The sequence below is a fragment of the Heterocephalus glaber genome, unplaced genomic scaffold (assembly GCF_053883595.1).
Source record: "Heterocephalus glaber isolate CG9 unplaced genomic scaffold, H.glaber_assembly_v1.0 deba00001707, whole genome shotgun sequence".
Classification (NCBI taxonomy): Eukaryota; Metazoa; Chordata; class Mammalia; order Rodentia; family Bathyergidae; genus Heterocephalus; species Heterocephalus glaber.
The window spans coordinates 445518-471520 of record NW_028258427.1 but is presented as its reverse complement, the minus strand read 5'-3'; the positions used below and the strand labels follow the sequence as shown (position 1 = coordinate 471520).

Genomic DNA, 26003 nt, shown 5'->3' with positions numbered 1-26003 from the left:
CCTGGGAACTTAGTGACTTAGTAAGACTGTTGAAAAATTTAAAAACCTGGCGATGTAGCTCAGTGCAAAGGCCCTGGGTTTAATCCTCAGTACCCCTCCACACACAAAAAAGAGAATTAATGCAGCAAGAGACCCATAAAGACTTTGAGTTCTTTTTAATTTCCCCTTTTCTACCACTCTAAAAAGCAGAGTAATTAAAAATCTGTAATTACTCTAGAGAAATAATTCAAAGAGTTCATTAATTTCACATTTTATCCTTTCTGTATCCCATTCTGAAATCTGAAATGTGCTGATTCCTTATTGTCCCAGGACAGTGTTTACTGTATCTGGTCCCAGTGCCTCAGTCACCTTCTCCAGATGAAAGGCATTCCCACGGTATTTTTCAGGCTGTCCTGCCTTTGCAAAGGTCACTCTTATCTGTTCTGTCCTACTTTATACCAGTCATGTGGCAAAATTCAGGCTCGCTCTGTGAATTGGCTTTATGAGGATCATGAGATAGCGGCTGCTGTTCTACTTACACCGTTTTTGGCTTTCTTCTAGGGAGTCAGCATTTTATGCCTTTTCAGAAAAAGCATGTTTTTTTTACCTGACATAGGCAGGAAGGTGGTAATTAAAAAGAAGTGAAATGCTGCTTAAAGTTTTGTTAGCTTTATAAGAGAGAGAGAGAGAGAAAGAGAAAGCACTTTTTTTGGTTTGCTAAGCATACTTGTTCATGCCACACTCTTCACCTGCCATAATTACATAGATGATTCTTGTTCAAGTATAACACAGCTTCTGACATTTTTAATGGTCAACAAAATGTCTGGCTGATTGTGATTATGCCCCTTTGTGCATATGAGATGGATATATTTTATTCAGGAGGTCAGAATTTAGAAAAATACTGTTGATCTCAGACCCTCTTACTGCTTAATTATTGCCTTTGAAAGTTGAGTTTAGAAATTTTCTTTTCTTGCTGTACATTCTCTAAGTCCCATTTGTATCAATTTTAAGCCTTTTTGTGAAGATGTTTTAGCCAGCTCTTGGGGTGATATTTTAGTATGTAAAACAGTTGTGTTAGGGCAAGGGTGCTCTGAAAAACATGAGAAGTTTGGTAATTAAACTCATAGGACGTTTTGGACATTTTGGAATCTTGAGTAACAACCATAGCTGTGGTGTTTTTCCATTTTACTAAATGGCACAAAGGAAATACAATTCTTCCAATATCCTAGGCAGTGTGTAGCCACCGTCCTACTTGAGTAGAAATGAATCTGTTAACTTTCTGATGTATCACAGTGCCTTTTAAATACATGGAACCTTTTTGCTGTGTTACAGCACTAGCTAAATGACTTCTTTCCAGTCCTGTAGTTTGGTTTGTGAATGGTATTGCTCTCACCTTCTGACATTGCATTGTGAATTTGCTGCCTGCTTTCCATAGGCGGACCTACGTTGGCAGCATGCCTGGGCGCATAATCAATGGCTTGAAGACTGTTGGAGTCAACAACCCAGTGTTCCTATTGGATGAGGTTGACAAACTGGGGAAAAGCCTACAAGGTGATCCTGCAGCAGCTCTGCTTGAGGTAAGATTTAGAGAAGCCCCTGTTCAGAGTTGCACCTGCAGAGTGGGAGTGAGAGTGGATCATATTGGAGTAATGCGTATTCAAGTGATGTGTCCATTGGTATAAAACAGTTTGATATAACACAGAATGAAGTCTGAAGCAGTTTGCCATTTAAACAAAAAATGTCCTGAAGATTTTCTTTTTTCTGATAAATCCCTTTGTTTCTTTTCTTTTTTCATTTTTATTAATAGTTTAACAAAATTTTATATTGCTTAATGTTCAGAGATCGGTAATTTTATAAGATTATTACAGAAAGCAGCAAGCAAATTTTCTACTTCCTGGGCTCCCATTTTCTCTTCTGCACTTAAACTTTTCATTGATCAGCTTCATTTTCTGAATAGCTTGTCTACATTGCTACTTTTGATTTTTTTAAATTTTTGGCGTTATCTATAGAACACGCTCTATGGGAGTTGTGGGCTTTGCCTTTTCTTCCATCTCCCTTACATCATTTTTAAACCCCAATTCATTCATTGCAAATTTTAAGTCACTGTTGAGTATTTACATGATCATGTAAGTGCTTTTCACAGCTGAGCAGTGTGATAAACTATGATCATTTTTCCTTTCCTTTTGCTCTTTTTGTTTTTCTACACATGCTCTTGAAAATTTAATTGTCCCCTTTCTTCTGTTTACTTTCACTAATTGTCTCATTCTTTTCAAGACTACGGTTTTTTGTGTCCTGTTGGGTTTTATCTTTAAGCTTCCAATCTGATCTGTTTCTTTCATCTAATACATGGCTGTCTTCCTAGGTTCTTCCTTCATTTGTCGTCATGTTGAATTTCCTGTCTCTCCTATTCCAAGTCTCTCCCTTTCTTGGTTTAGTCCCTCTCTTTTCTATTGTCAATCCTATAGTTTCCTGAGAAAGCTTGCATGGATGGTTGATGTTTTTAGACTTTGCATATCCAAACATGTTTTTATGTCCCTCATATTTGATTGGTGGTTTGACTGGATATAAGATTCTAGTTGGAAATAATTCCCTACAGAATTTTACTTTTCCTCCCTAGCTTTCTGGTGACTGATGTTGCTGTTGATGAGATTGAAGTCATTCTATTCCTATCCAGCTTTACTCTCTGAAAAATTAGGATCTTCCCTTTATCTCTGTGTTCTGAAATTTCATACTAATCTGCTTTTTCAAGGGTGTCTTTTTATCCATTTTTGTTGATGCTTTAAAGATACTTTGAATTAATTCTTATTTAGTTCTTGAAAATTTTCTTGAATACTTTTGTTGATGATTTCACATCCGTTTTTTGGAATGTCTATTCCTTGGATATTAGATCTTTAATTGTCTTTTCTTTTCTATTATTTAGGTCTTCTGCTTTTTTGCTTTACTTTGTGATGATTTCCTTAGCTTACTGGTTCGCTCTATCTATCTATTTATCTATCATCTGTCTATCTATCTATGTGGTTTTTTTTTTTTTTTTTTTTTGAGACAGAGTCTTGCTATATAGTTCAGACTGTAGCCTAGGCTGGCCTTGAACTGGAGGCAGTCCTCCTGCCTCAGTGCTAAGACTACAAGCTCTTTTTTAACTTCTCTTCTTCTGCATGTTCCTTTATAATATCCTGCCCTTGATACATAGTTGTAATATGCCCTCTTATCTCTGAAAGATAATGTATTTTTTTGTTGTTTTTGTGTGTTTTTTAAAAATTTTGCTCCTTTTACTGTAAGCTGTTTTTATTTGTTTCTTGTATATTTCTTTTGGTCTGGGTCTTTTGTGTTATCCTTCTACTAGATTTCTTTTTTTTCAATAATGCTTCCTCCATTCATCTGTCTTCTTCCATATCCTCATACTCCCTGTTATTCTGATCCAACCTTGTGCCAGTCTCCCTTCCTGACCCTTCTTTATGTTCTCTGGAGCTCTCAAACTGGATAAACTCCCTTGTATTCTCTGTCTCTGCACCAGACATGCCTTCATCCTCCGTGCTTTACTTGAAAAATGTCCCCTGAGGACAGTGCTTTGTTCCACTAGATTTCTTGAAGCTTTTATGTATTCATGTTTACTAAGAACAGAAAAGCTGATTTGAAGCCATGAATACTGGAGTGGTGCTTGTTGGCTGAATTGCACAGCCAACATAGGAACCTCCTGTGTTGATAACTTCAGGTGTTTGTTCTTAGGCTGCGGGAAGACTCTTCAATGTTTCTTGAGAGTGCAGGCCTGCCAGCCTCCATTCTGGGGACTGAGTAGGAGATGAAGGTGGGGATAGAAGTGTCCCTGTACTCAGTTTGCCTCCACTTTGTTTCAGTACAATACAAGCTTTTCCCAGCAAGGCCTGGCATGTGCTGTGTAGAGAACACCACTTTATGTTCTCAATAGAGTAAACTGCAAGCCAGGCATGGTAGGGTAGTGCCTGCTTGTAATCACAGCACTTGGGCGGCTAAGGCAGGAGGATCATGAGTTCGAGACCACCCTGGGCAACTTAGTGAGTTCAAGACCATCCTGGGCTGCATAGACCTTGTCTCAGAAAAACAAAACAAGAACAAAATTCAAACAAAACACAATAAAAGTAACCTCCAGTAGTGAAGGAATGTGGGACATAATTGCTTTATAAGTTCATATCAACCAGTCCTTTTTATTTAAGCACCTTTGCCCCAGCCATTTTAACCTTGTTCAAAGCATAGTTACTAATTCAAATTGATTTGTAAAATTGAGGGAAAATTTACTTCATGAGTTTTTGGTTTTTTCTTTATTTTCTTGCTGTAGAAGTGTGGAGACTAATTAAGTACACATTGTTACACATTATGTTTTAGGTCTTAACCTAATGCTTTGTAGTGATTGGATGATATTTGTAAAATTGATCGTTGGTAAGAAACAGCTAGTGTGGTGATATTTTCTTGTCTGATCTTGGTATTCACTCTTCTGGTAATTAATGTAAAGTAGAATATTATTCAGAGTTTGGAAGTTCCAAGAGTATGGCTTTTATCTTTACATATTGAACATCTTGTCTTTTAAAAAAAATGACTTCTAGATATCACTCCTAAAAAATGTACTTGTATAGATTGTTTTATTGTATAGATGACTGACACTGTTAAGGGCCTAAACACTAGATATGAAGAACGTAATAGTAGATATAAACTAGAGAAGTTACTCTGAATAAATTAAAGAATAAATTTGTTCTGCTTGTAGATTCTTCTTTTTGTTTATTCATAGAGGATAGGTTATTTCCTTGTGCTTCCATGGAATTATTGTTTATATAAAACAGTGTCTTTGTAAAATAGAATATATTTCATGTGCTCGCTTCGGCAGCACATATACTAAAATAGAATATATTTCTAACGAAGGTATATTCAAAATTTAGATAGCATTATAGGTAAATTTATTGGACAAACATACAAACAGGTCCAACTGCTTGATAAAACAAATGGCAATAGACAGTAGAATTCAGGCAAGTTTGTTATTGAGTAGCATTAAAATGTTAGAAATAGGGAAGTTAGTGTTAAATAATTAATAGGCTCAAAGTTACAGAATTATCCATTAGAATTTATCATATTACTAATTGATGCATATTCAGATGTTATTAAATATAAGTGCATTTCTGAAATATTTTTGTGTCAATAGACAAATAAAATGTGTAGGTACTTTAACAGTTTTCTATATGGGCAGTGGTACCTATAGTTCTATATTCCCTCCAAAAGGACAAGTCAATATTCTAGAGATAGTAAACATTTTTCTTTAAAACTGAAATTCTTAGAATTAGATGCCATTAGAAATTGGATAATATAGTATATTTACTACTTAGATGTAACTCATATATGATCTTCTAATGTAAGCTGTTATCAAAGAATGCCAAGAAATCATTTTGTCCTCTACCTTTACATTGATGAAAAAACCTTGAGATCCAGCATATTATCTTAATTTTTTATTTCACAACATGCTATATAGTCTTCAACTTATGACTTTTGACTTTATAATGTTGTGGAAGTGATATGTATTCAGTGAAAAAGCATGCTTTAAATTTGGATCTTTGTCCAGGCTATTGATATCCAACCTGGTATTCTGTTGAGATGTTGAGCATTGCCAGCAGCCATACCTCCCAGTAAGCCACCTGATTAGAGAGGTAAACAACCAATATTGGAGTGTATGGTGTTGCTAAACTAGTGGTGGTAAACTTATGGCATGCGTGCCACAGCTGGCTGGGTTTTTTTTATCATTGAAAGCTCTAAAAGTTTCTCCATCACTGCACTTAACTCTAATGTTTGATAGATTGGGCATTTTCCACTAATAGTATTTTCAACTTCTGTTGGGCTTATCAGGATATAACCCCACTGTAAGTAAAAAGCCATCTGTATTTACAATATAAGTTCTTCAGCAGAGTGCCTGCCTGGCAAGCGTGAGGTCCTGAGTTCGATCCCTGGTACAATGTAAGTTCTAAAAATGGATTGGGATAAAAATGCCTTAAATGATGATGTTATAAGAGAAGTGTAGATAAAGATCCATATTCCTTTTTCTCTTTTCCTCCTCACTGTCTCCAGTTAGGGGGAAAATAGTATTTGAATAATCAAACTAAATTAAACTAGAAAAATTGGGCCTCCTAATCATTACTTCTCAAGGGTGACAACCGATTGCAGATCAGACAAATTTATTAATACTTTTTTTAGCTTTTGTTTTTCTTCTTACAGTGCTCCCCCATTTTTGGTCTTCTTTTACTACCTACTTACCTTCTTGTCATGTGCTGTATAGAAGGTTTTCAAATTATGGCGGTTTGACCTAAGATTTTTAATATATACAAGTTGCCACCTGCCTATGTACAGCCATCTATATTTCCTATCAAAATTACTCTTTTTATCTCTATCTTATTTAACACTCTTATTACTGGAATTTAATGTTGTTTAGATCGAAATTTAATCTTGGAGTCAAATGGGGAGATTCTTGTTGTGAATCTGTGACTAGCTAATCTCCAAAGCTTTCTTTTCCCTCTTCGGCAGTCCTCAAGGATGCTGTATTAGGAAATCATTGGACACATACCCCAGAGCCTAGCACTTGGCATCTTTCTGTCTCTGTAAAGACCTACCAGTGTATTCAGTAGTAAAATATGAAAAGGAAATAAAAAAGAAAAACACCTGAGGGAAGTGTAGATAGTAAATTATAAAATAAATTGAGAAATAGTAATTTGAATAGTAAATTGAGAAACTATTACAAATTGGGTTTGGACTATAAATTTCACATTTTTAAGAGCAATCTCTTTTTAAAATCTTCTGTCCATTTGGGCAAAATTGCTACTTATCAGACTATATATATCCTTAGTTTTTGCATGTAGACAATACTTACACAATTGTAAAGGATCTGCTTTTATATTTGTGGTGGTTAAGCTTCAGTGAAACTTGGGAGCCACTGAGGGAATTAGTAAACACACATCTGAGTGGGTCATAAAGGTACAACCTTGAGTACTATATCTAGTCCCTTTCCCCTTTCTCTCTGGCACTATTCTTTCGCTCTGCTTTCTGGCTACTGTGAACTAAGCATCTTTCTCCTACTACACATCCTTACACCATGATGTATCTGCCTTGGAGCCAGCCGAACATGATCTGAATTCCCTATAACCATGCACCAAATTAATCTTCTTCATGTTGTGGATGTTGAGGATTGTGTTCCGTATGTAAGAAAGTGAGGTCATTACTGTGACTATACCTGACCATGTGATTTTGAAGCCTTTGGGTGGAACTGGTTTATAAGAGGAGGTTGGAAAGGTTTGGAGATGTGGGTTATATGCCTTAGAACACTGTAAGCAGAGCCTAATGGATGATTCTGATCAGAGCTCAGAAGACCAGAATGGAGATAGGAATGTAGACAATCAAGGCCAGGCTTAGGTAGTTTCAGTTGGGAACAGAGGTTCCATTGGCAGTTTGAGTAGAGGCCATGGGTGTTACACTATGACAAAAATATTTCCTACAGTTTGCCAATTAGGAGCAGTGGACTCATGATTTGGCAGAGGAAATTTTAGCACAGCCCATTCAGGCTGTGGCATGGGTATTGCTGGCTGCTTTTGCAAGATTTATAGTGAGAATAAGAAGCAAAAAGAAGACTAGAAAAAATGTTTTTCATTTTATTGGTACATTTTAGGTATACAGTATAATGAGATTCATCATTGGAAGTTTGTACCTTTATATAATATATCTTGGTTCTTATTTTTTCCCCATTCCCTGCCCTCCCTTCAACCCCTCCACCCTTCCCTATTTACAAAGACTTTGTTTCCATTTTTGCATTTTCTCATATTAATTTCATTCCCTTCTTTCCTTTTCCCTACCCCTCCCACTTCCCCTTCCCCTTTGCCCCTATTCTTCCTATTTCATGTTATCTATTATATCTTTTTTGATTCTTATTTACATTTTCAGTTTCTCACACCAGAGAAACTATTAGGTATTTATACATGTGTGTCCTATTTATTTCACTTAAGAGTATCGCCTCAATGTGCATCCATTTAGTTATAAATGTCTCTAATTTCTCATTCTTTATGGGTGATTAGAACTCCATTTTATAAAACAAACAAAAACACATTTTCTTTATCCGGTCTCCAATTGATAGGAAACTAGGCTGTTTCCAAGTTTTAGCTATTACAAACTGCCTCTATGAACATGGGTGCACATATAATTGCTGTGGTGTGGTTGTTTTGATTCTTTTGGGAAGATACCCAGCAGAGGAATAGCTGGGTCAAATGGGACCTCTAGCCCTAGTTCTTTGAGGTATCTCCATACTGATTTCCACAGTGGTTGCACCAGTCTAAACTCCCACCAACAATGGAGAAGGGTTCCTTTTTCCCCACAGCCCCACCAGCATTTGTTATTGGTTGGTTTCATGATAGCAGCCTTTCTTTCTGGGGTGAAATGGAATCTCAGCATTGTTTTCATTTGCATCTCTCAAATGACCAGTTTGAAAATGTTGACCATTTTTTCATATGTTTATTTTCTATTTCTACTTCTTTGTTTGAGAAATGTCTGTTCATGTCAGATGCCCATTTTTGGATTGGATCTTTAAATTTGGGAGGTCTGATTTTTTCACGTTCTTCATATATTCTAGATAGTAGACCTTTGTGTGAGAAACAGCTGGTAAAAATTTTTTCCCACATTGTGGGTTGTCTCTTCACACTGTTGGTGGTTTCTCCTGCTGTGCAGAAGCTTTTTAATAAGATGAGATCCTACTTGTTGATTGTTCATGAAATCTTTTCCTACACCAATGTCTTCAAGAGTTCTACCTAACCTTTCTTCCAGCCGGTTTAGTGTTTCTGTTTTAATATTTAGATCTTTGATCCATTTTGATTTTGGTTTAGTGTATAGTGAGAGATATAGGTGTAGTTTTAATCTTTGGCAAGTTGAAACCCAGTTTTTCCAGCACCATTTATTAAAGAAGCTATCTTTCCTCCAGTGAGGATGTCTGGCTCCTTTGTTGAAGATGAGGAGGCTGAGTGTGTCTGGAGTTGTTTCTACATCTTCTGGTTTGTTCCACTGCTCCTCAGGTCTGTTTCTTTGCCAGTACCATGCTGTTTTTATCACAGTAGCTTTGTAGTATAGTTTCAGGCTGGGGATTGTGATACCCCCTACCTTGCCTTTATTACCTAGAATTGCTTTTGCTATTCTAGGTCGAAGAGCAGAAAATTTTGGCTTAAAAGGAAGCATATATAAAGTTGGGGCCAAAGGAGATGTGGTTGCTAAAGAGATTAGTATTATTAAGAAGAATTTAGTACTTTGTATAGGGCCAAGAAGAAAGATATCTCAGGTATCTCAGAGATCAGCGAAGCCCCACCCATCACAGGCTGTGCAAAAGTATCAGTCTTTTATTTGAGAAGAGAGTCCCTGGGACCCCAGCTCAAGAAGGGCCACCTAGGGCCAGGGATTTAGCTCAGTGGTTCTGCCACCTGCCTGGCAAGCGCAAGGGCCCGAGTTCAATTCCCAGTACCAAAAAAAAAAAAAAAATACAAAGAAGGGCCACCTAGGGAATTGACTCCACAAGATTCATTTCACTGTGCTTAGCCTTCTGGGCACTCAGAGATCACTGCAGCCATGATCCAAGAGGCCCAGATGTTGGTTACACTGACAGCAGACCTTGGCAGTGTTTGTGTGATGCTGATTTTACCACATGCAAAATGCAAGAGTTGTGGGGTCAGGGAGGCTTCCATCCAGATTTTGAAGGAGCACCTAGGTCAGTGATGGCAAACGTTTTAGAGCTTTCAATGATACAAACAGCCCACTGCAATACAGGTGCCATAACTTCACCACCATGGCCTAGGTGAATGGGTAAGAAAACACTAAGAGGCCGGTATGTGAAGCAATGGGGATGAAACCAAGGGCACTGTTGAGACCCCCAGGAAGTTGAACAAGCTACAAACATGGAATATCTGCTGAGGAAAGTGTAGATCATGAACACAGCCAGATTAAGAGAGATGCCATATAGGTTACAATCAATTAGGCCAGAGGGATGGGACTACCCATGCCCTTTGGAACTGATCTGGATGTCAGACATGGAGCTGTAGGACTTCATGTTTTTCTTACTGGGTTTTGATTTTGTTTTGGTCCTACTTTTTTCTATCCCCCTATTCCTCCCTTTCAGATTGGAAATGCTTACCCTGTTCCATTGTACCATGCAGTTATGTAACTTTTCATTTTTACAGAAGTTCAAGAGTTTGCCTTGAGTCTCAGAAGATACTTGGACTTGAGCTTTTGAAAAATGATGGAACTTTGAGACTTTGGGAGAGGGATAATTATGTTCAGTTGAATGTAGGATAGTTATTATGTGTTAGGAAGATTTATTAATTTGTTATTATGTTTATTTGGAAATTAAGTGTGGTTTAAGGAGATATGTTTGGGTGGCAAATTGATATGAAGTAGAATATGATGGGTAAGCTTGATTGTATAAACCTGATTGGTTTTGGAGCCTCCCAAAGGATTAGTAAAGCATAGTTCTGGGTGTCTCTAGGTGAGCCATGGAGGCATGACCTTGAACACTATATCTGGTCCCACACCCTTTTCTCTTCTGTGCTGTTTTCCCTGATCTGCTTTCCACCTACTATGAACTAAGGATCTTTACTCTGCCATGCCCTTCTGTCATGATGTTCCTGCCTTGGAGTCAGCTAACTGAATCCTCTGAAACTATAAGCCAGATTAAACATCTCTTCCTTTAAATTGTAGGTGTCAGCCACTATATCCCAGCAACAGCAAAACTAATACAATATTGCTAATTTTATTTTACAAAACTAAATTGTAAAGTTTGGATGCTCTACAGAATATGCTCTTATCTTTGGACAGTTTAATTACCAAATACAGATAGGTATTCAAAGAGGGATGTGAGACAGTCCCCTCATTAAACCAAAGTAACATAAAATTTTTTTTTTTTTGTACTGGGGATTGAACTCAGGACCTTTTGCTTTTGAGGCAGGCAGCAGCACCACTAAGCTAAATCCCCAGTCCAGTAACATAAAATTATTAAGAAAATTTCTTGAAATACATTTTATTCATTTACTTTTATTTTTTATTTTTATTTTTATTTGTTTGTTTTGGTTTTTTGAGATGAGATCTCACTGTTGCCCGGACAGGTCTTGAAACCATGGGCTCAAGTCATCCACCCATCTCAGCCTACAAAGTAGTTGGAACTACAAGTATGCAGCATCGTGCTTGGCTTTTATTTTTATATTTTGCAGTCTTATTGAGGTATAATTAACATAAGAATGTGAACATATTTAAAATGAACGATTTGATGAATTTTGAGATATATATAAAATCATGAAGCCATAGCCGTAATCAAGATAATTAACATGAAAGTATCATTTCTGAAATGAAGTATTCACTGGAAGGGATAAGTAGATTTGAACTGGCAGAAGAAGGAATTGGTGGACTTGAAGTCAGATTGTTAAAGACTGTGCAACTAAAGAACAGAGAAAAACAAATGAAATAATGAACAGAATTGGGGAAACGTGGAATACCATTAAATATACCAGTATATGCCTAACAGGACAGGAGAGAAAGGAGCAAAGTCTCTGAAGATACAGTGGCCGAAAATTTCCCATATTTGATACAAAACATAAATTTGAGCATCCAAGAAGCTCAATGCATTCTATATAAAATAAACATACATACACAGAGAGGTCATAGCAAAACTGCAAAAAGACAAAGACAATAGCTTCTCAGAAACAATGCAGGCCAGAGGCAGTGGGATGATGTTATCATAGTGTTGAAAGAGAAAAATTCCAAGACGGTGGCTATGTTAATTAACTTGACCTAATTTTTCAACATTGTATTCATAAGCCATAACATCACTTTGCATCCCATAAATACATATGATATAATTTTAATTTTTTAAATGTTAAAAAGAAAAATTATTATTCAAGAATCTTATATCCAGCTGAGCATAGTGGTGCAAGCCTGTAGTCTCAACAATCTCAACACTCGGGAAGCTGAGGTAGGAGGATCACCACGAGTTTGACGCCAGCCTGGGCTACACAGCGAGACATTGTCTCAAAAACAAAAACAAAAACAAAAGAATCTTATATCCAGAAGAACTATTCCAAACATTAAATTAAAATAAAGATATCCCGGGCTGGGGATTTAGCTCAGTGGTTCTGCCGCCTGCCTCGCAAGCGCAAGGACCCGAGCTCGATCCCTGGTATCAAAAAAAAAAAAAAATTCCAAAAAAAAAGGTATCCCCTGATGAATAAAAAATTGAAAGAATTCATTATTAACAGATTCACCTTATAAGAAACATAAAAGGGGGCCAGGGATTTAGCTCAGTGGTTTCGCCGCCTGCTGCACAAGCACAAGGACCCGAGTTCGATCCCCGGTACCAAAAAAAACCCATAAAAGTAAATTCTTCAGGTAGAAAGCAAGTTATCTCAGACAGCAATTCAAACTATATGGCTATTAGAGCAGCAGTAGAATTATATAGTTATAAAATGCAGTATAAGTGCATTTTCTCTTAATTGATTTAAAAAGCAGTTATATATAATTTATACATTTAAAATGTGGTTTTTTTTTTTTGGTACCGGGGATCGAACTCGGGACCTTGCCCTTCCAAGGCAGGCGGCAGAACCACTCAGCTAAATCCCCGGCCCCAAAATGATATTTTTGAAAAGAGATAAATGGAAGCAATCCTGTCCTGGAAGTAAAGAAATGACACAGTGATAACTCAGATCCACAGGAACTAGTGAAGAGAACTAGAAATGTAGATAAGAAGGTTAATATCACAAACTACAAATATATACTAGTATTCCTTTCTTCTTTTGACTTCTTTAGTAGATGTAAAATGATATAAAGTAGTAGTTATAAAAATGTATCATTGAGTTTGAGATATATGAAGATGTAATATGTTTAACTGTAATATCACAAAATGATGTAGACTTGAGTATATAGGTGTAAAATTTCTGTATCTCATTGGGATTAAATTATTAAAATTATATATGCCAAAAGGATCACGATACAAATTAAAATGTTACAGTGGGAAATTTTCACTTAAATACAAAAGAAAGCAGTAAAAGATCAAAAAAGAATGAGATAACAGTAAAATTAGGTATAAATTGATTAAACTAAATCAAAAGGTTAAGTTGATGGAATGATTAATAAAAATAATTAGCTCTGTGATGTCTACAGGAAACACATATTTGAATTAAAGACATAAGTAGGGTAAAAAGTAGAAAGATGCAAGCATCAGGAAAGCCTACTTTGAGTCAGTATAAATTTTGGCTTTCTGTCTTTCACTGAGTTGTAAAGCCCTTGTCAGAACTATGAGTTTTTTAGCTGGACACTAGTCCCAGGGCTAAGTGAGGAACTTTCAAATGTCTGATGTAGAGTCACTACTGTGTACCCTGCCCCTTTTTTTGGTCCCATTTTCCATGAAGAAACTGACATCTCAGAAGAGGGTCAAACCAGAGTCAGTAAGGAGTACGTCTAACAAGTCTTGTCTGGCTCTGTACTTGTGGAGAATTACCTGTTCATAGTCATGTCTTTCAGCATCAATTTCCTCCTTTTCTGGTAGAAAGGTGGCAGGGTTTAAGGAGGAGAATGTCTTTATTTGAATGTCTGGTCCTTCTTGAAGTACAGCTTGATATTTAAGTCAGTTGTCTGATAGCCATAGACTCCCTTTGGAAAAAAGAAGTCTTGCTACATTGTGAGGTATATATACAATGAGGTCTTTGTCTAAAGTCACCTTGGATGCCTCTGGTTCCAGGAGAGCTATAGCAGCCATAGCACTAAGGCATGCAGGCCATCCCTTTGCTACAGCGTCTAATTTATGACTCAGATAACCTGTAGGCTGTTGAGCAGGTCCTTGATCCTGCCTAAGCACTCCCAAAGCCATGCCCCACCTTTCATCAACATATAGATTGAAGCGGTGTCCTGTCGATAGGCTCAGTGCCAGCATTTAGAAGTGCTTATTTAAGCTTCTGGAATGCAGTTTGGGAATCAGGTTCTCAGGTTAAAATGTGGATATCTGTCTTTTGGGCTTCCTTTATAAGCTGATAAAAGGGTCATGCGATTTCACCATACCCTGCTATCCAAAGGCTACAAAAGCTTATTATTCCTAGGCTTTTATTATTCCTAGCCTATTATTCCCCTTAGCTGTTTTAGGGTCTTCGGCTGTGGGAAGGAAAATATTGGTTTAATTTTTTCTTCCCCCAGTCCTCAGGTTTCCTTAGATATGATAAGGACCAAGTATTTTACCTCAAGGCTGCAAAGTTGTGCCTTAGACCTAGAGACTTTATAAACCCTGCTAAAAAATTTAGCAGAGCATAGGTGCCCTGGCTAGAGAGCTCTTCTGAGGGGGCATGTAACAGTATTTCATCTGTACATTGCAGCACTTTGACTTGGGAAAATGTAAAACATGCCAAGTCATAGGAAAAGCACTTGCCCAAAAGGAAGAGGACTGTCTCTGAATCCTTGAGGAACCACAGTCCAAGTCAGCTGGGTGGCCTGGTCATGAGGATTTTCAAAGGCAAAAAGAAACTGGAAATCTGAATGTAAAGGAATACAAAAGAAGACATCTTTTACTGCTGTTTTGTTTTTTTTGTACGGGGATCGAACTTGGGACCTTCCACTTTCGAGGCAGGCGGCGGCACCACTGAGGGCGGCACCACCCCTTGCCCAGAAGACATCTTTTAAATCTAACACTGAAAACCAACCAGCATCTTCTGGGATCTTAGAAAGGAGAGTGTATGAGTTAGGTACTAATCTGAGGTCTTGTACCAACCTGCATTCTTCACTGGGTTCTTGAACTCCCAAGATTGGAGTGTTGAAGGGGCTGTTACAGGGTGTGAGTAAACCTTGCATCCTTAAGTTGTCGATTATAGGCAGTGATCCTTTTTTAACTTCAGGTCTTAGAGGGTATTGCCTACAGTGAGGAAAAATAGTCGGATCTTTCAGATGTATTTGCACCAGGACAGCTCTTATTGCTCTTTCTATTTTACCTTTAGTTACCCATACTTCAGGATTTATTTCTGTCTCCACGAGGGGGAGGTAGTGTACCTGACCTGGGTGCATGTCTATTATAGTATTCAAACAAGATAAGATTTATCTCCCCAGGAGGGGAACTGGACTTTCAGGCATAATCAAAAAGGAATGGGAGAAGAGAAAGCCATCCCAGTTATAGCCTAAGGGTTATGAGAAATAGCAAGTTACCTCCTCTCCAATGACTTTTCATTGATGTATGATGGCTGGAAGAAGGCCAGTGTTGAAAAGAAAGACTAAGAGACATGTGACAGTGTCCAGCAACAGGCTGGACTTTTTTCCCCTCTGTAATTAAGATTACCCGGGGCTTCTCCATGGAGATGACAGTCTGGCCAGAGGGAGAAGGCAAAGATTGCCCCGGAGCCCTTCAGTCTTGCTGGATCAACTGGTAAGATGGGGCTGATCCCTGGGACCTCCATCTCCAGGGGCAGTCTTACTTTTAGTGGTCACTTTTGCACTCAGGGCATGGCTCAGGGGGCCTCTTGTTATGATGGTCCTTATCACAGTCTCTCCTAAGATGGCCTGGTTTTCTACAGTGGTAGCGGGTAAGTTTAGTCATCAAGCTCTTCTTGGAGTCCCAAGAATCAGACTTAAGAGTCTATTCCTTTTAAGGCCACAACCAAGGAAACCATTTTCTCTTGGTCTCTTTGTTTTTTCTACTTGGCCTCTTTCTCTTCTCGATGATAAAATATTGAGGAGGCAGTTCTCACTAAAGTATCAAGTGAGCTATCTGAAGCAAAAGCCATCTTTTTCCTAATATCTGAGGCTAACTGAGTAATAAGCTTGTCTTTAAGAATAATCAGGAACCAGGGATGTATGTTTCATCAATGCCTCTTGTAAACAATCTAAGAAGGCAGAGGGGTTCTTATCTTTCTCCTGATGAATAGTTGACAATTTAAAATAGTTGGAGAGCTTAGTTCTCATCCTAGTTAGACCTTCAAGAATACATGTCTGAAGATGTTTCCTATTCCAGACTCCTGTCTGGTTGGTAGGCCACTGGGGATCTTGTATAGGGACTACTTGGCCTCCAGTAAGAACTTGCTGTTCCCCTGGCTGCCTGTCTTCTGGCCTTCTAAATTTAACAATATGATATTTATCTCTAAATGTACTAGCAGCCTGTAATTCTGCTTGTCTCTCATTAGAAGTCAATGTTCGATTTAAGAGTAACATTACATCTTTCCAGTGCAGTTCATAGGTCTGAGTAAGGCCCCTAAAGACCTCAATGTACTTATCAAAATTATCTGAAAACTGTTCTAGATCTTGTTGGATCTGTTTGAGGTCACTGGGAGAAAAGGACACAGGGGCTCATGTAGGGCTGAATTCTCCAACCTCCTTCTGTAAGGGATATTGTCTTTGAAGACCTTGAGCAAAATCAGCCAAGGATGGATGTGCCCCAGTAGAGGCTTCAATTAAGGTTGGCTTGAAAACCACGCCCTTAGAGTCCAGAGGACAGGTGAGGGGAACTGCAGGCTCAATAATAGTGGAGGAGGTTTTGATTAAGGTTAGCTTGAAAACCTCGACTTTAGGATCTGAAGGGCGTGAGGAGAACCTCAAGTTCAGTCGTAGTAGGTGAGGGTTTAATTAAATTTGCCTTGGAAACCTTGTCCTTAGGTTCTGAAGGGCAAGAGGGGGAAACCTCAAGCTCAGTAATAGATGATTGTGTCTTTAGGGCCAGAGGTAGCTCGTTTTCCTGTGGCTTACATTTACATTTTGAACACAACTAAAGATTGTCTCTTAATGCAAAGAAAGTCTGAACATAAGCTAATTCTGACCACTTTTCCACTCTCTTAAAGTAAAATTCTAGTTGTGAAATAGTGTCATAATCCGTACTTACCTCTGCATTCCACTTTGCCTCTAGTGGGTAGGCAGGCCATGCTTGAGTGCAGAAAAATATTAAACAGCTCTTTCTCACTATGTGAGGGTCAAACAATTTCTAGTGCTTAAGAATACATTCTAAAGGAGTTAGAGAATTTGACGTTGAATTTGCCATTTGCAGAACAAGAGGAAAATAGGTATCCCTTTTAATCCCTACTTGGTTTCTATCTTTTCAAGGCGTCCCCCGAGGTGACCTGCTAACCTATTGCATTTTAACTGACAGTTGGTGTCCCATGATTTATTAATAGACATGTATATTTCCTAAACATAACTAGGTTTCATAAAAAGACCCATTTTGTAGCATTCCATAAATTCACATTTTGGTTAGTACCAAAGACCATTAGGGGACGCTCCAACATTACTTTTTCCTAGCACCACCGTCTGAGATAAGAGAACAAACCACAACAGTCAAAACAAGTCAAACAGGTCAAGCAAGGAACACCAGTAAATTCTACTAGAAAGTCCAAATGCAGCATGTATAAAACAGGAATACAAGACCTTGCCTGCAAAAGTAAAATGTCCCATCAAAGAAACATCATAATTTTCCCATGTTCTCTACTTAAATTTATCATCATTTTATTTTTTGGTTTTTTTGGTTTGTCATCATTTTTAACAAAAAAAGAAGGCATGAAAATTCAAGGCGTTAGCAGTTGACAAACAAGGATGAGTTTCTGATTACCTAAACAAGTCACAATCCAGAATCCATGAAACAAAAGCAGACTCTTACCTCCTTCCAGTTATCTCGAAGGGACCTCCAAATCATATAGGAGAAATAATATAACTCCCAACCTGCTAGATGTCAGATACACCAAGTTTGTGTTCCCCAAAATTGAAGAATGAATTCTGAGGAGCAATGGAGGTTAAGAATAGAAAAACATTTTGAGAGAGAGTTCCTGAGAGACAAGAAGGGACCTGAAAGTGGGTTGCCACAGACCCTACTTACAGAGGAAGTTTTATAGAGCAAAATCACCAGATGGATATAATGTGGGTCATAACTATGATCAACCAATTACAAGTATAGCTGCATAGGTAATACTGATCCAATAGGAAAGCAGGTCGCATAGCAAGGGTACATGGAAAGAACAAGGACCTTGTTAGGAAGGGATGGATCAAGAGGTCTTGGTCACCCACCTGGGTGACTGATGTCTATCTAGACTTTTATTGGACCAGGTGATACCTGTTATAATATAATCTTCAATTTATTGCTTGTCTCTTGGGAAGGCATGTAGACCTGGTCATTCTGTCTTCATCTTGAGGTTTGGCCTTCAACAGATGTACCTCTAGCCACAATTGCAATGTGTTCTCATCTTCTGCACTGATCCCTCAAGGGCCAAGCCCTGTCTGACTGCCTATAATATTTCTACTTAACTTAGGTGTCTATAATAAGGTTAATCAGTTCTGTACTGAACATAGTTTTCCATGAGCATTTGGATGTACCTTTTTTATAACATTAAACATGATTAAGTCTTGTGAGAATGTGAAATTAGACCATCTGAGAAATGTGATCTGACAAACACTGAGTTTCTACTACAATGATTAACGAAATTGAATCTCAGCATTCAGGAGGGCTGATGCAGGAGGATCACCAGAAGTTCAAGACTAGCCTAAATTACATGGTGAGACCTCATCTTAGAGCACAAAACAAAACAAAAAATAAAGGGCCTAGAATTAAGACTAATTGGTATATAATTTTTAAATAAGTGTTACTTTAATAGAAATTATAAGCAAGGAAAACCTGGTTTTTATAGTGAATTGTAATAAGTATGTATTTTAGTCATGTTATTTCCTTTTTGAGTATGTATGTCAGCCCTATTTAAAATATTCTGGTACAAAAGCTGGGTGTGGTGGTGCATGCTCGTAATCCCAGCATTGGGGGGGGGGGGGGGCTGAGGCAGGAGGATCTCTGGGAGTTCAAGGCGAGCCTGGACTACATAGTTTAAGGCCAGCCTGAACTACATAGCAAAAAAACTCCCATGTACTTTGTATTCCCATAGCAGTTAATATCGGTTATGCTACAAAGAGGGAAACTGGCTCTGCAGGACTGGTCCCCTGTAATGTGCCCGTAATGGGCCATTAATAAGTAGATCTTAGAACAAAGCTTGAAAGTGCAATTTTTGTTTGTGCTGTTATATGTTCTTAGAAATTTTCACACTGAACATTTTACATTTATAAGAAAGTACTTAGAATGTGGGAAATGCAAAGAATGATGTTCAAGTTTTAGTGTTATCTCTGTTTAACAAAATATTTGTAGCAGAAATATTAACCTCGCTGATACATCATGTGTATTTTAATTTGTGTAGCTTTTATCACCACTACTAAATGTGTTTAAATGTTTATTATTCTCTCCTAGGTGTTGGATCCTGAACAAAACCACAACTTCACAGATCATTATCTGAATGTGGCCTTTGACCTTTCCCAAGTCCTTTTTATAGCTACTGCCAACACCACTGCTACTATTCCACCTGCCTTGTTCGACAGAATGGAGGTCATCCCAGTTCCAGGTATTCAATTAATAAAGTCATTATTTGGGGGGTATCTTCCCATCTGAGCATGCCCTTTGAAACTGCTCATGCTTGGAGTTTTGAGTAAAGAAGCTAATTTGCCATTGTGTAATCTTCAAAAGTTCTGAGTAAGATGTATTAGCCACTTTTTATATAGAGTTAAATTTTGGAACAGCAAAACTTGTTTGTTTATACCGCGAGAGTATGTGTAGTCCTGTAAGACATAAGAATAAATTTTGACAATGTGATCAGGTTTAATTAAGCATTAAAGAATGATCACTTGTGTGGAAAATAAAGACATTCTTCTTTGAATCAGTTTCTAAACTTATAGATAAAAAATAATTTATTTTTACAAAATAAGTGTCTAAAAACCAACCAAATCTCTATCAGATTTTGGAGTTTTTATCTCTAGAAAAGTGTGTGATCATTTATCCTTGTTAAGTGATTCCTAAAGAGTAACTGAACTTTCTCCTTATTAAATCAGGCCTCATTTTTGTCTAAAAGTATATAGTGCTTTTAAGTTCTTCTTTTTAGTTGACTGTCAGATAGTTAACATTTTGTTTTGTTTTGTTTTGTTGTTTTTTTGGTACTGGGGATCGAACTCGGATTCTTGCGCTTGCGCAGCAGGCGGCGAAACCACTGAGCTAAATCCCCAGCCCTTAACGTATTTTTTTTACCCTGTGTTTTCCTTCACTGGAATGTACAAAATAAAGTCCTTTTAGTCTTTTCACCTTATTTTTAATTGCTCAGAATCATTTTTCCCTAGAAGAAATTAAATAGCAATGACTACTTATTAAGATGAAAATAGAATAGATTCTAAAAGTAATCCTAATGTGTTTTTCATATTACTCTGAAATATTACTGTTCAGTGAATGATGGTTGAATTTCTTAAATTTTTCTTGAATTTCTTGTACATTCCTATAATTAATTTTAAACTATAATAGAATCATAGTTCCTTGAGTGTATTTATAAGACTAAAATGAATAAATAATGAGACTGCCTGGAAACTTCAAGTTAAGGAAGACAGAAAACCCATAAGGTACACTAACACAGAGTGACATAATCAGGGCAGCTGCTGCAGAGGTGACATGTGATGCCACCTTGCTCCCACAGATTTGGCTGTCCTGGCTGCTGACTTTTCTGCTGAGTTTTAACCTCCTCTCCCTATTCAAAAGATGCTGTATCAGTTTGCATTTAATTTGTTTGTTTGTTAAACAGGGCAAAAGTAGGTGAAGTTTTTTCTTACGAAATTTAAAGATAAAATAAGTGTATTCATTGAGGATTCTAAATAACTAAGAACATAGTCTCTTCTTGAATATCTTACACATTTTTCTCCAACTTATAGGTGTAAAAAATTTTATAGTGAAACCTTAGTTTTTTGTATTTTTGCTAAAATTTACAACTGTGGATCTAGAAGTAGCTCCTTTGAAGCCCTTCCTATAGTACCCACTGTTTATTTAGTTGAAGTCCTGTGTGTGTGTGTTTATACATGTGTGTGTTTCAGTTAGTCGTAGCAATACTAAAGAAAGAGGATGCTTTTGTTTTCCTATTTAAAATTTCAGAGCATTTCAAGATAAGGAGCTAATTGTGTCTAAGGTTTGATTGAGTTGTTTTTCTCTTTGAAAGATACATCACTTAATCAACAGGTTTTGTGAAGAATTTGAAATTTTTACAATTATGGATTTAAAGTTCTTTATTCTGATTATAATATTAGTTGAAGTAATACTTAAATTATATCTGCATTTGATCCATTAAGAAAGTGCAGCATTGTGAGAGTTGCATGAATAATTACAGACCAAAGCTCCTTTTTTTCCAGGGTATTCACAGGAGGAAAAGATAGAGATTGCCCATAGGCACTTGATCCCAAAGCAACTGCAGCAACATGGGCTGACTCCGCAGCAGATTCAGATCCCGCAGGATACCACTCTGACCATCATCACCAGGTCGGTCAGCATCCTGAGGCTTCATCACTGTTCAGTGTGAGGAAGAGGCCTGTGTACTGGCAACATCCATTTTTCTCTCCCCAGCTGCTTTCTAGCCAGCATTGCCAAAGCTGTGGGCTTACACAGGGCTCTATATGAGGCAGAGTTTCACAGAATATCTTCATTGCAAAGGACCTTCATTGAGCCACAATTTCTACTTTGCCACTACAGCAGTAGAATGGATTAATTTGATAAATTAAGAACCAAACACATGGAAACTATAGATACACTTTTTATGCCTAGGATCTTAAGAGCTGTTGGAATTTGCTTAAGAGGTAGTTGCTATTTTCAGACATCTGAATAGGTTTCTTCTTTTTGAAACTTTCTAAAAATCCTCAAGAGTTTTGATCTGCAGAATTAACACCAGTACAATAGAGAAGATGCTTTCCTGAGTTTGTACCAAATGCTTAAGCCTGTGGCAAGCCTTGTATAATCTGAATAGTGTTGCTTACTCTAACTTATAGATGGTGTGTTTGAGTGGAAACAGTGCCCTGTGGAGAACTTATCTCTGTCATAGCCTCTTCCAGTTTTCCTGGCACGGTGTTGCAGATCTGTTGCATCATCCAGCAAGTTATGCCAAGCTGCCAGGCACTCCTTGTGCAGCCCTTTTCTAGTAACTGATGTTTTTTAAGATGGGATGTATCTGCCTTTCTTAGCCTGGTCAGGTTGCCTTTTCATCTGTGCCACCCTTTTGGGAGGTCTGCTTCAATTGATATATAAAATACCAGGCCGAAATTTGACCTGGGAGTTCCTTTTCTTAATTTGTTTAGTGATACACTGCATGGATAATGCCAGAAGAAATGAATTAGGTGATGTGCTGAAGTCTTACAATAATATTATTGTTCTAAATAATGCCTATTACATCTTTAAGTAACTTTCAACTGGTACTTAACGTTTTTGATAGCTTCCTCATCTGTAAAGTAGGAGTGATGGAGAAAAATGCATAGCTTATCTGCATCTGAATCACAGTGATTCTGAAAAGTAATCACTGTTAGCATTTCACAGTTCTCTGGAGAATTGTTTCATTTTTATCAGATCTTAAAAGCTGTGGACATAGGAAATTTCTCTGAGCAGTTTTATTCTAATTTTTTAAAAAAGCAATACAAGTATATGCTACTCTAGACAAAGTTTAGACACTTAGTGAGTTTCCAGACTTAGGACAGAGTATCAGTAGTTGAAATTTTCATCTTTTGGGGTATGCCATAGACCAGTGGTGGCAAACTTATGGCTCGCATGCTGCAGCTATCTGTTTGTTATCATTGAGACCTCTAGAAAGTTTGTCATCACTGTTAACCCTGAATGTTCTAGTCTTAGTGTAACCAACCTATCTGAATACTTCCAGTCTTATGTCACTTACTGCTAACTACCTCTTGGCAAAAACTGATTGTCATAAAACTATTTTTTATGTTCGCATTCTTAAAATTTTCTATTTCTGGCTTATAGGAACATCCAAATCTGTACTTTCCCCCTTGTATGTTCCTTCTGAACTTGAAAAGAAATAATATGAGATCTATACCCCATAAATAATCTCTTCCTAAAGCTAAATATTTGAAATTTCTTAAAACCCACATGTGGAAGTTTACAGCTATATATATTTTGTTAGTTTCAGCTACCATGCATAAAATTACTTTTTTATCTTATTGTCAGAAACACTAGTTTTATGTCCTGAAAATCATTAGTGTGTACTGTTTTATGTTCAAGTCATTGTGAGAAATATTGTCCAACTTTTTTACAGTGCAGGGGATTGAACCCAGGCCCTTGCACTTGTTTGGCAAGCGCTCTACCACTAAGCTAAGTCCTTGGCCTTGAATCAACCAGTTCTTACATGACACTGGTGAGTCTTCCCTTTTCATTTAAAGATACTGAAAAGGGATTGATGTATCTACGTTTTTTGTTTTTTTGATCAGCTGTTAATAATGTATTCTGTATTCGTTCCTAAGCCTGTTATTGTTCTAAACACAAAGTGTTTTGTTGTTCTTATTTTTGTCGAGCTTCAGTTCATTCTGAACTTCAAGTCCCTTGCTTCCACATTCATAGCATTCCTCCACACACTTCTTCACTCCCTCTGCATTCGTCTTTTGTCGAGACCCATTTGCTGAGCTGACCAGGGTTTTTGTTTTTATTTGTTGGTTTGTTTATTTTCATTCTACCTCCCTGTTTTCTCTCTTACTGAAAATTATGTGCAGTTGTAAAATATGGACCTCATTTTTTATATCCTCTATCCCTTTGATTAAAATGAGGTTTTTTTTAATTAAAAAAAATTGGAGGGAATTGAACCTTGTGCAGGCACAGTGCCACTGAGCTAAATCCCCGGCAGTGAGCTAGTTAGCTTGCTTGCTTGCTTGCTTGCTTTTTAGGAAGAGAACTAAAAGATTTTATTTTTTTTTTCCATTGAGTTTATTGGTACATTTTAGGGTGTACAGTTACATTCATCATTGGGAACTTGTACCTTTACATGATGCATCTTGGTTCTTATTTTTTTTCCCCCTTTCCCCTGCCCTCCCTTCACCCCCTCCACTCTTCCCTATTTACAAAGACTTTGTTTCCATTTTTTTCCTTTTCTCATATTTTTTCTTTTCCCTTCTTTCCTTTCCCCTACCCCTCCCACTTCCCCTGCACCTTTAGATCTTTTCTTCCTATTTCACAGTATCAATTATACATTTTGATCCTTATTTACACTTTTAGTTTTTCACACCAGAGAAACTATTCGGTATTTATACATGTGTGTCCTATTTATTTCACTTAAGAGTATGGCCTCAATATGCATCCATTTAGCTATAGATGTCTCTAGTTTCTCATTCTTTATGGCTGAGTAGTACTCCATTTTATAAAAAAAAAACAACAACACATCTTCTTTATCCAGTCTCCAGTTGATGGGCACTTGGGCTGTTTGCAAGTTTTAGCTATTACAAACTGTGCTGCTGTGAACATAGGTGCACATATATCACTGTGGTATGATTCTTTTAATTCTTTGGGGAAGGTACCCAGCAGGGGAATAGCTGGGTCAACTGGGACTTCCAGTCCTAGTTCTTTGAGGTATCTCCATACTGATTTCCACAGTGGTTGCACCAGTCTGCACTCCCACCAGCAGTGGAGAAAGGTTCCTTTCTCCCCACAGCCCCACCAGCATTTGTTATTGGTTGATTTCTTGATAGAAGCTATTCTTTCTGGGGTGAGGTGAAATCGTAGTGTTGTTTTCATCTGCATCTCTCGACTGACCAGTGATGTTGAACTTTTTTTCATATGTTTATTTGATGCTTTTACTTCTTTGTCTGAGAAATGTCTATTCATTTCAGATGCCCATTTTTGCATTGGGTCTTTATATTTGAGAGGTCTGATTTTTTTAGTTCTTTATATATTCTAGGTAATAGACCTTTGTCTGAGGAACAGCTGGTAAAAAATTTTTTCCCACATTGTGGGTTGTCTCTTAACTCTGTTGGTGCTTTCTCTTGGAGTGCAAAAGCTTTTTGTTTTTGTTTTTGTTTTTGTTTTTTTTGGTACTGGGGCTCGAACTCGGGTCCTTGCGCTTGCACAGCAGGCGGCGAAACCACTGAGCTAAATCTCCGGCCCAACAAAAGCTTTTTAATAAGATGAGACCCCAGTTGTTGATTCTTTGTGCAAGTTCCCATGCTACAGAGGATTTGTTCATAAAGTCTTTTCCTATGCCAACGTCTTTGACAGTTTTACTTAACTTATCTTCCAGCAAGTTCAGTGTTTCTGTTTTAATATAGATCTTTAATCCACTTCGATTTTAGTTTAGTGGATGGTGAAAGATAGGGGTCTAGTTTTAATCTTTGGCAAGTTGAAATCCAGTCTTTCCAACACCATTTATTAAAGAGTCTTTCTTTCCTCCAGTGAATGAGTTTTATTGTAGAGTATTTGGTCAACAGCTCTTTTCTATCCTTTTTCATGACTTTTAAAATCTGCTTCCTTAAAGAATATGCCTGACTACCAAGTCAAATACAGTTTTTCAGATAAAACTGCATTATCTTCCTGATGTTGCCCATTGCAGTCCATCCAAAGTTGGGTGGCCAAACAGGGTTGTACTCTGTAATAGATTATGGAATGGCTCATGGTCTTTGCTCTAACATGTACAATTTTTAGGCAATTCTGTTAAACCGAATGTCGAATCTTTCACAAAGTCACAATGAAAATACACTGAGTCACTAAATTTGCCCAGTTCCTAGTAAAAGGTATGCTTCTGTCTCAGATCCTTTTTTCATGCTTTAATTGGAAAAAAGTTCAATTCTCTGATTGTTTCAGCAACGTTTTAAGCACAGTAAATTTAGATTTTTTTTTTTCTTTTTTAAAGACAGGGTCTACTGTGTAATTAGTTCAGCCTGGCCTTGAATTCACTATGTAACCCAGATTGACCTTGAACTCGTGCTTCAGCTTTCCAAGTGTTGCAGTTACATGCATCTGCTACCACATCTGGCCTAGACTTTTCTTTTTGGGGGGAGGAAGGGTAACCGGGAATCAAACTCAGGACCTCACACTTGTGAGGCAGGTACAGTGCCACTGAGCTACATTCCCAGCCCCTGGCTTAGAGTTTTCTTAAATTGAAAATTTTTGTTTAAGAAAATTCTTAAACATCATCTAGGAATAAATAGTATTTTATGTGCTGCTAGATTTACTT

At 37.5% G+C, this 26003-nt stretch overlaps 1 protein-coding gene across 3 annotated transcripts in view; it reads left to right on the top strand.

Moving 5' to 3' along the window:
- The window catches only part of Lonp2 (lon peptidase 2, peroxisomal), a 112056-nt gene that overhangs the window by 38972 nt on the left and 47081 nt on the right, over nt 1-26003 (top strand). For all 3 annotated transcript variants that reach the window (XM_004873897.4, XM_087199357.1, XM_087199358.1), the window contains 3 exons: nt 1415-1556; nt 19235-19385; nt 21202-21328. In XM_004873897.4, the coding sequence (XP_004873954.1) occupies nt 1415-1556; nt 19235-19385; nt 21202-21328 (420 nt within the window). The remainder of the gene's footprint in view (nt 1-1414; nt 1557-19234; nt 19386-21201; nt 21329-26003) is intronic.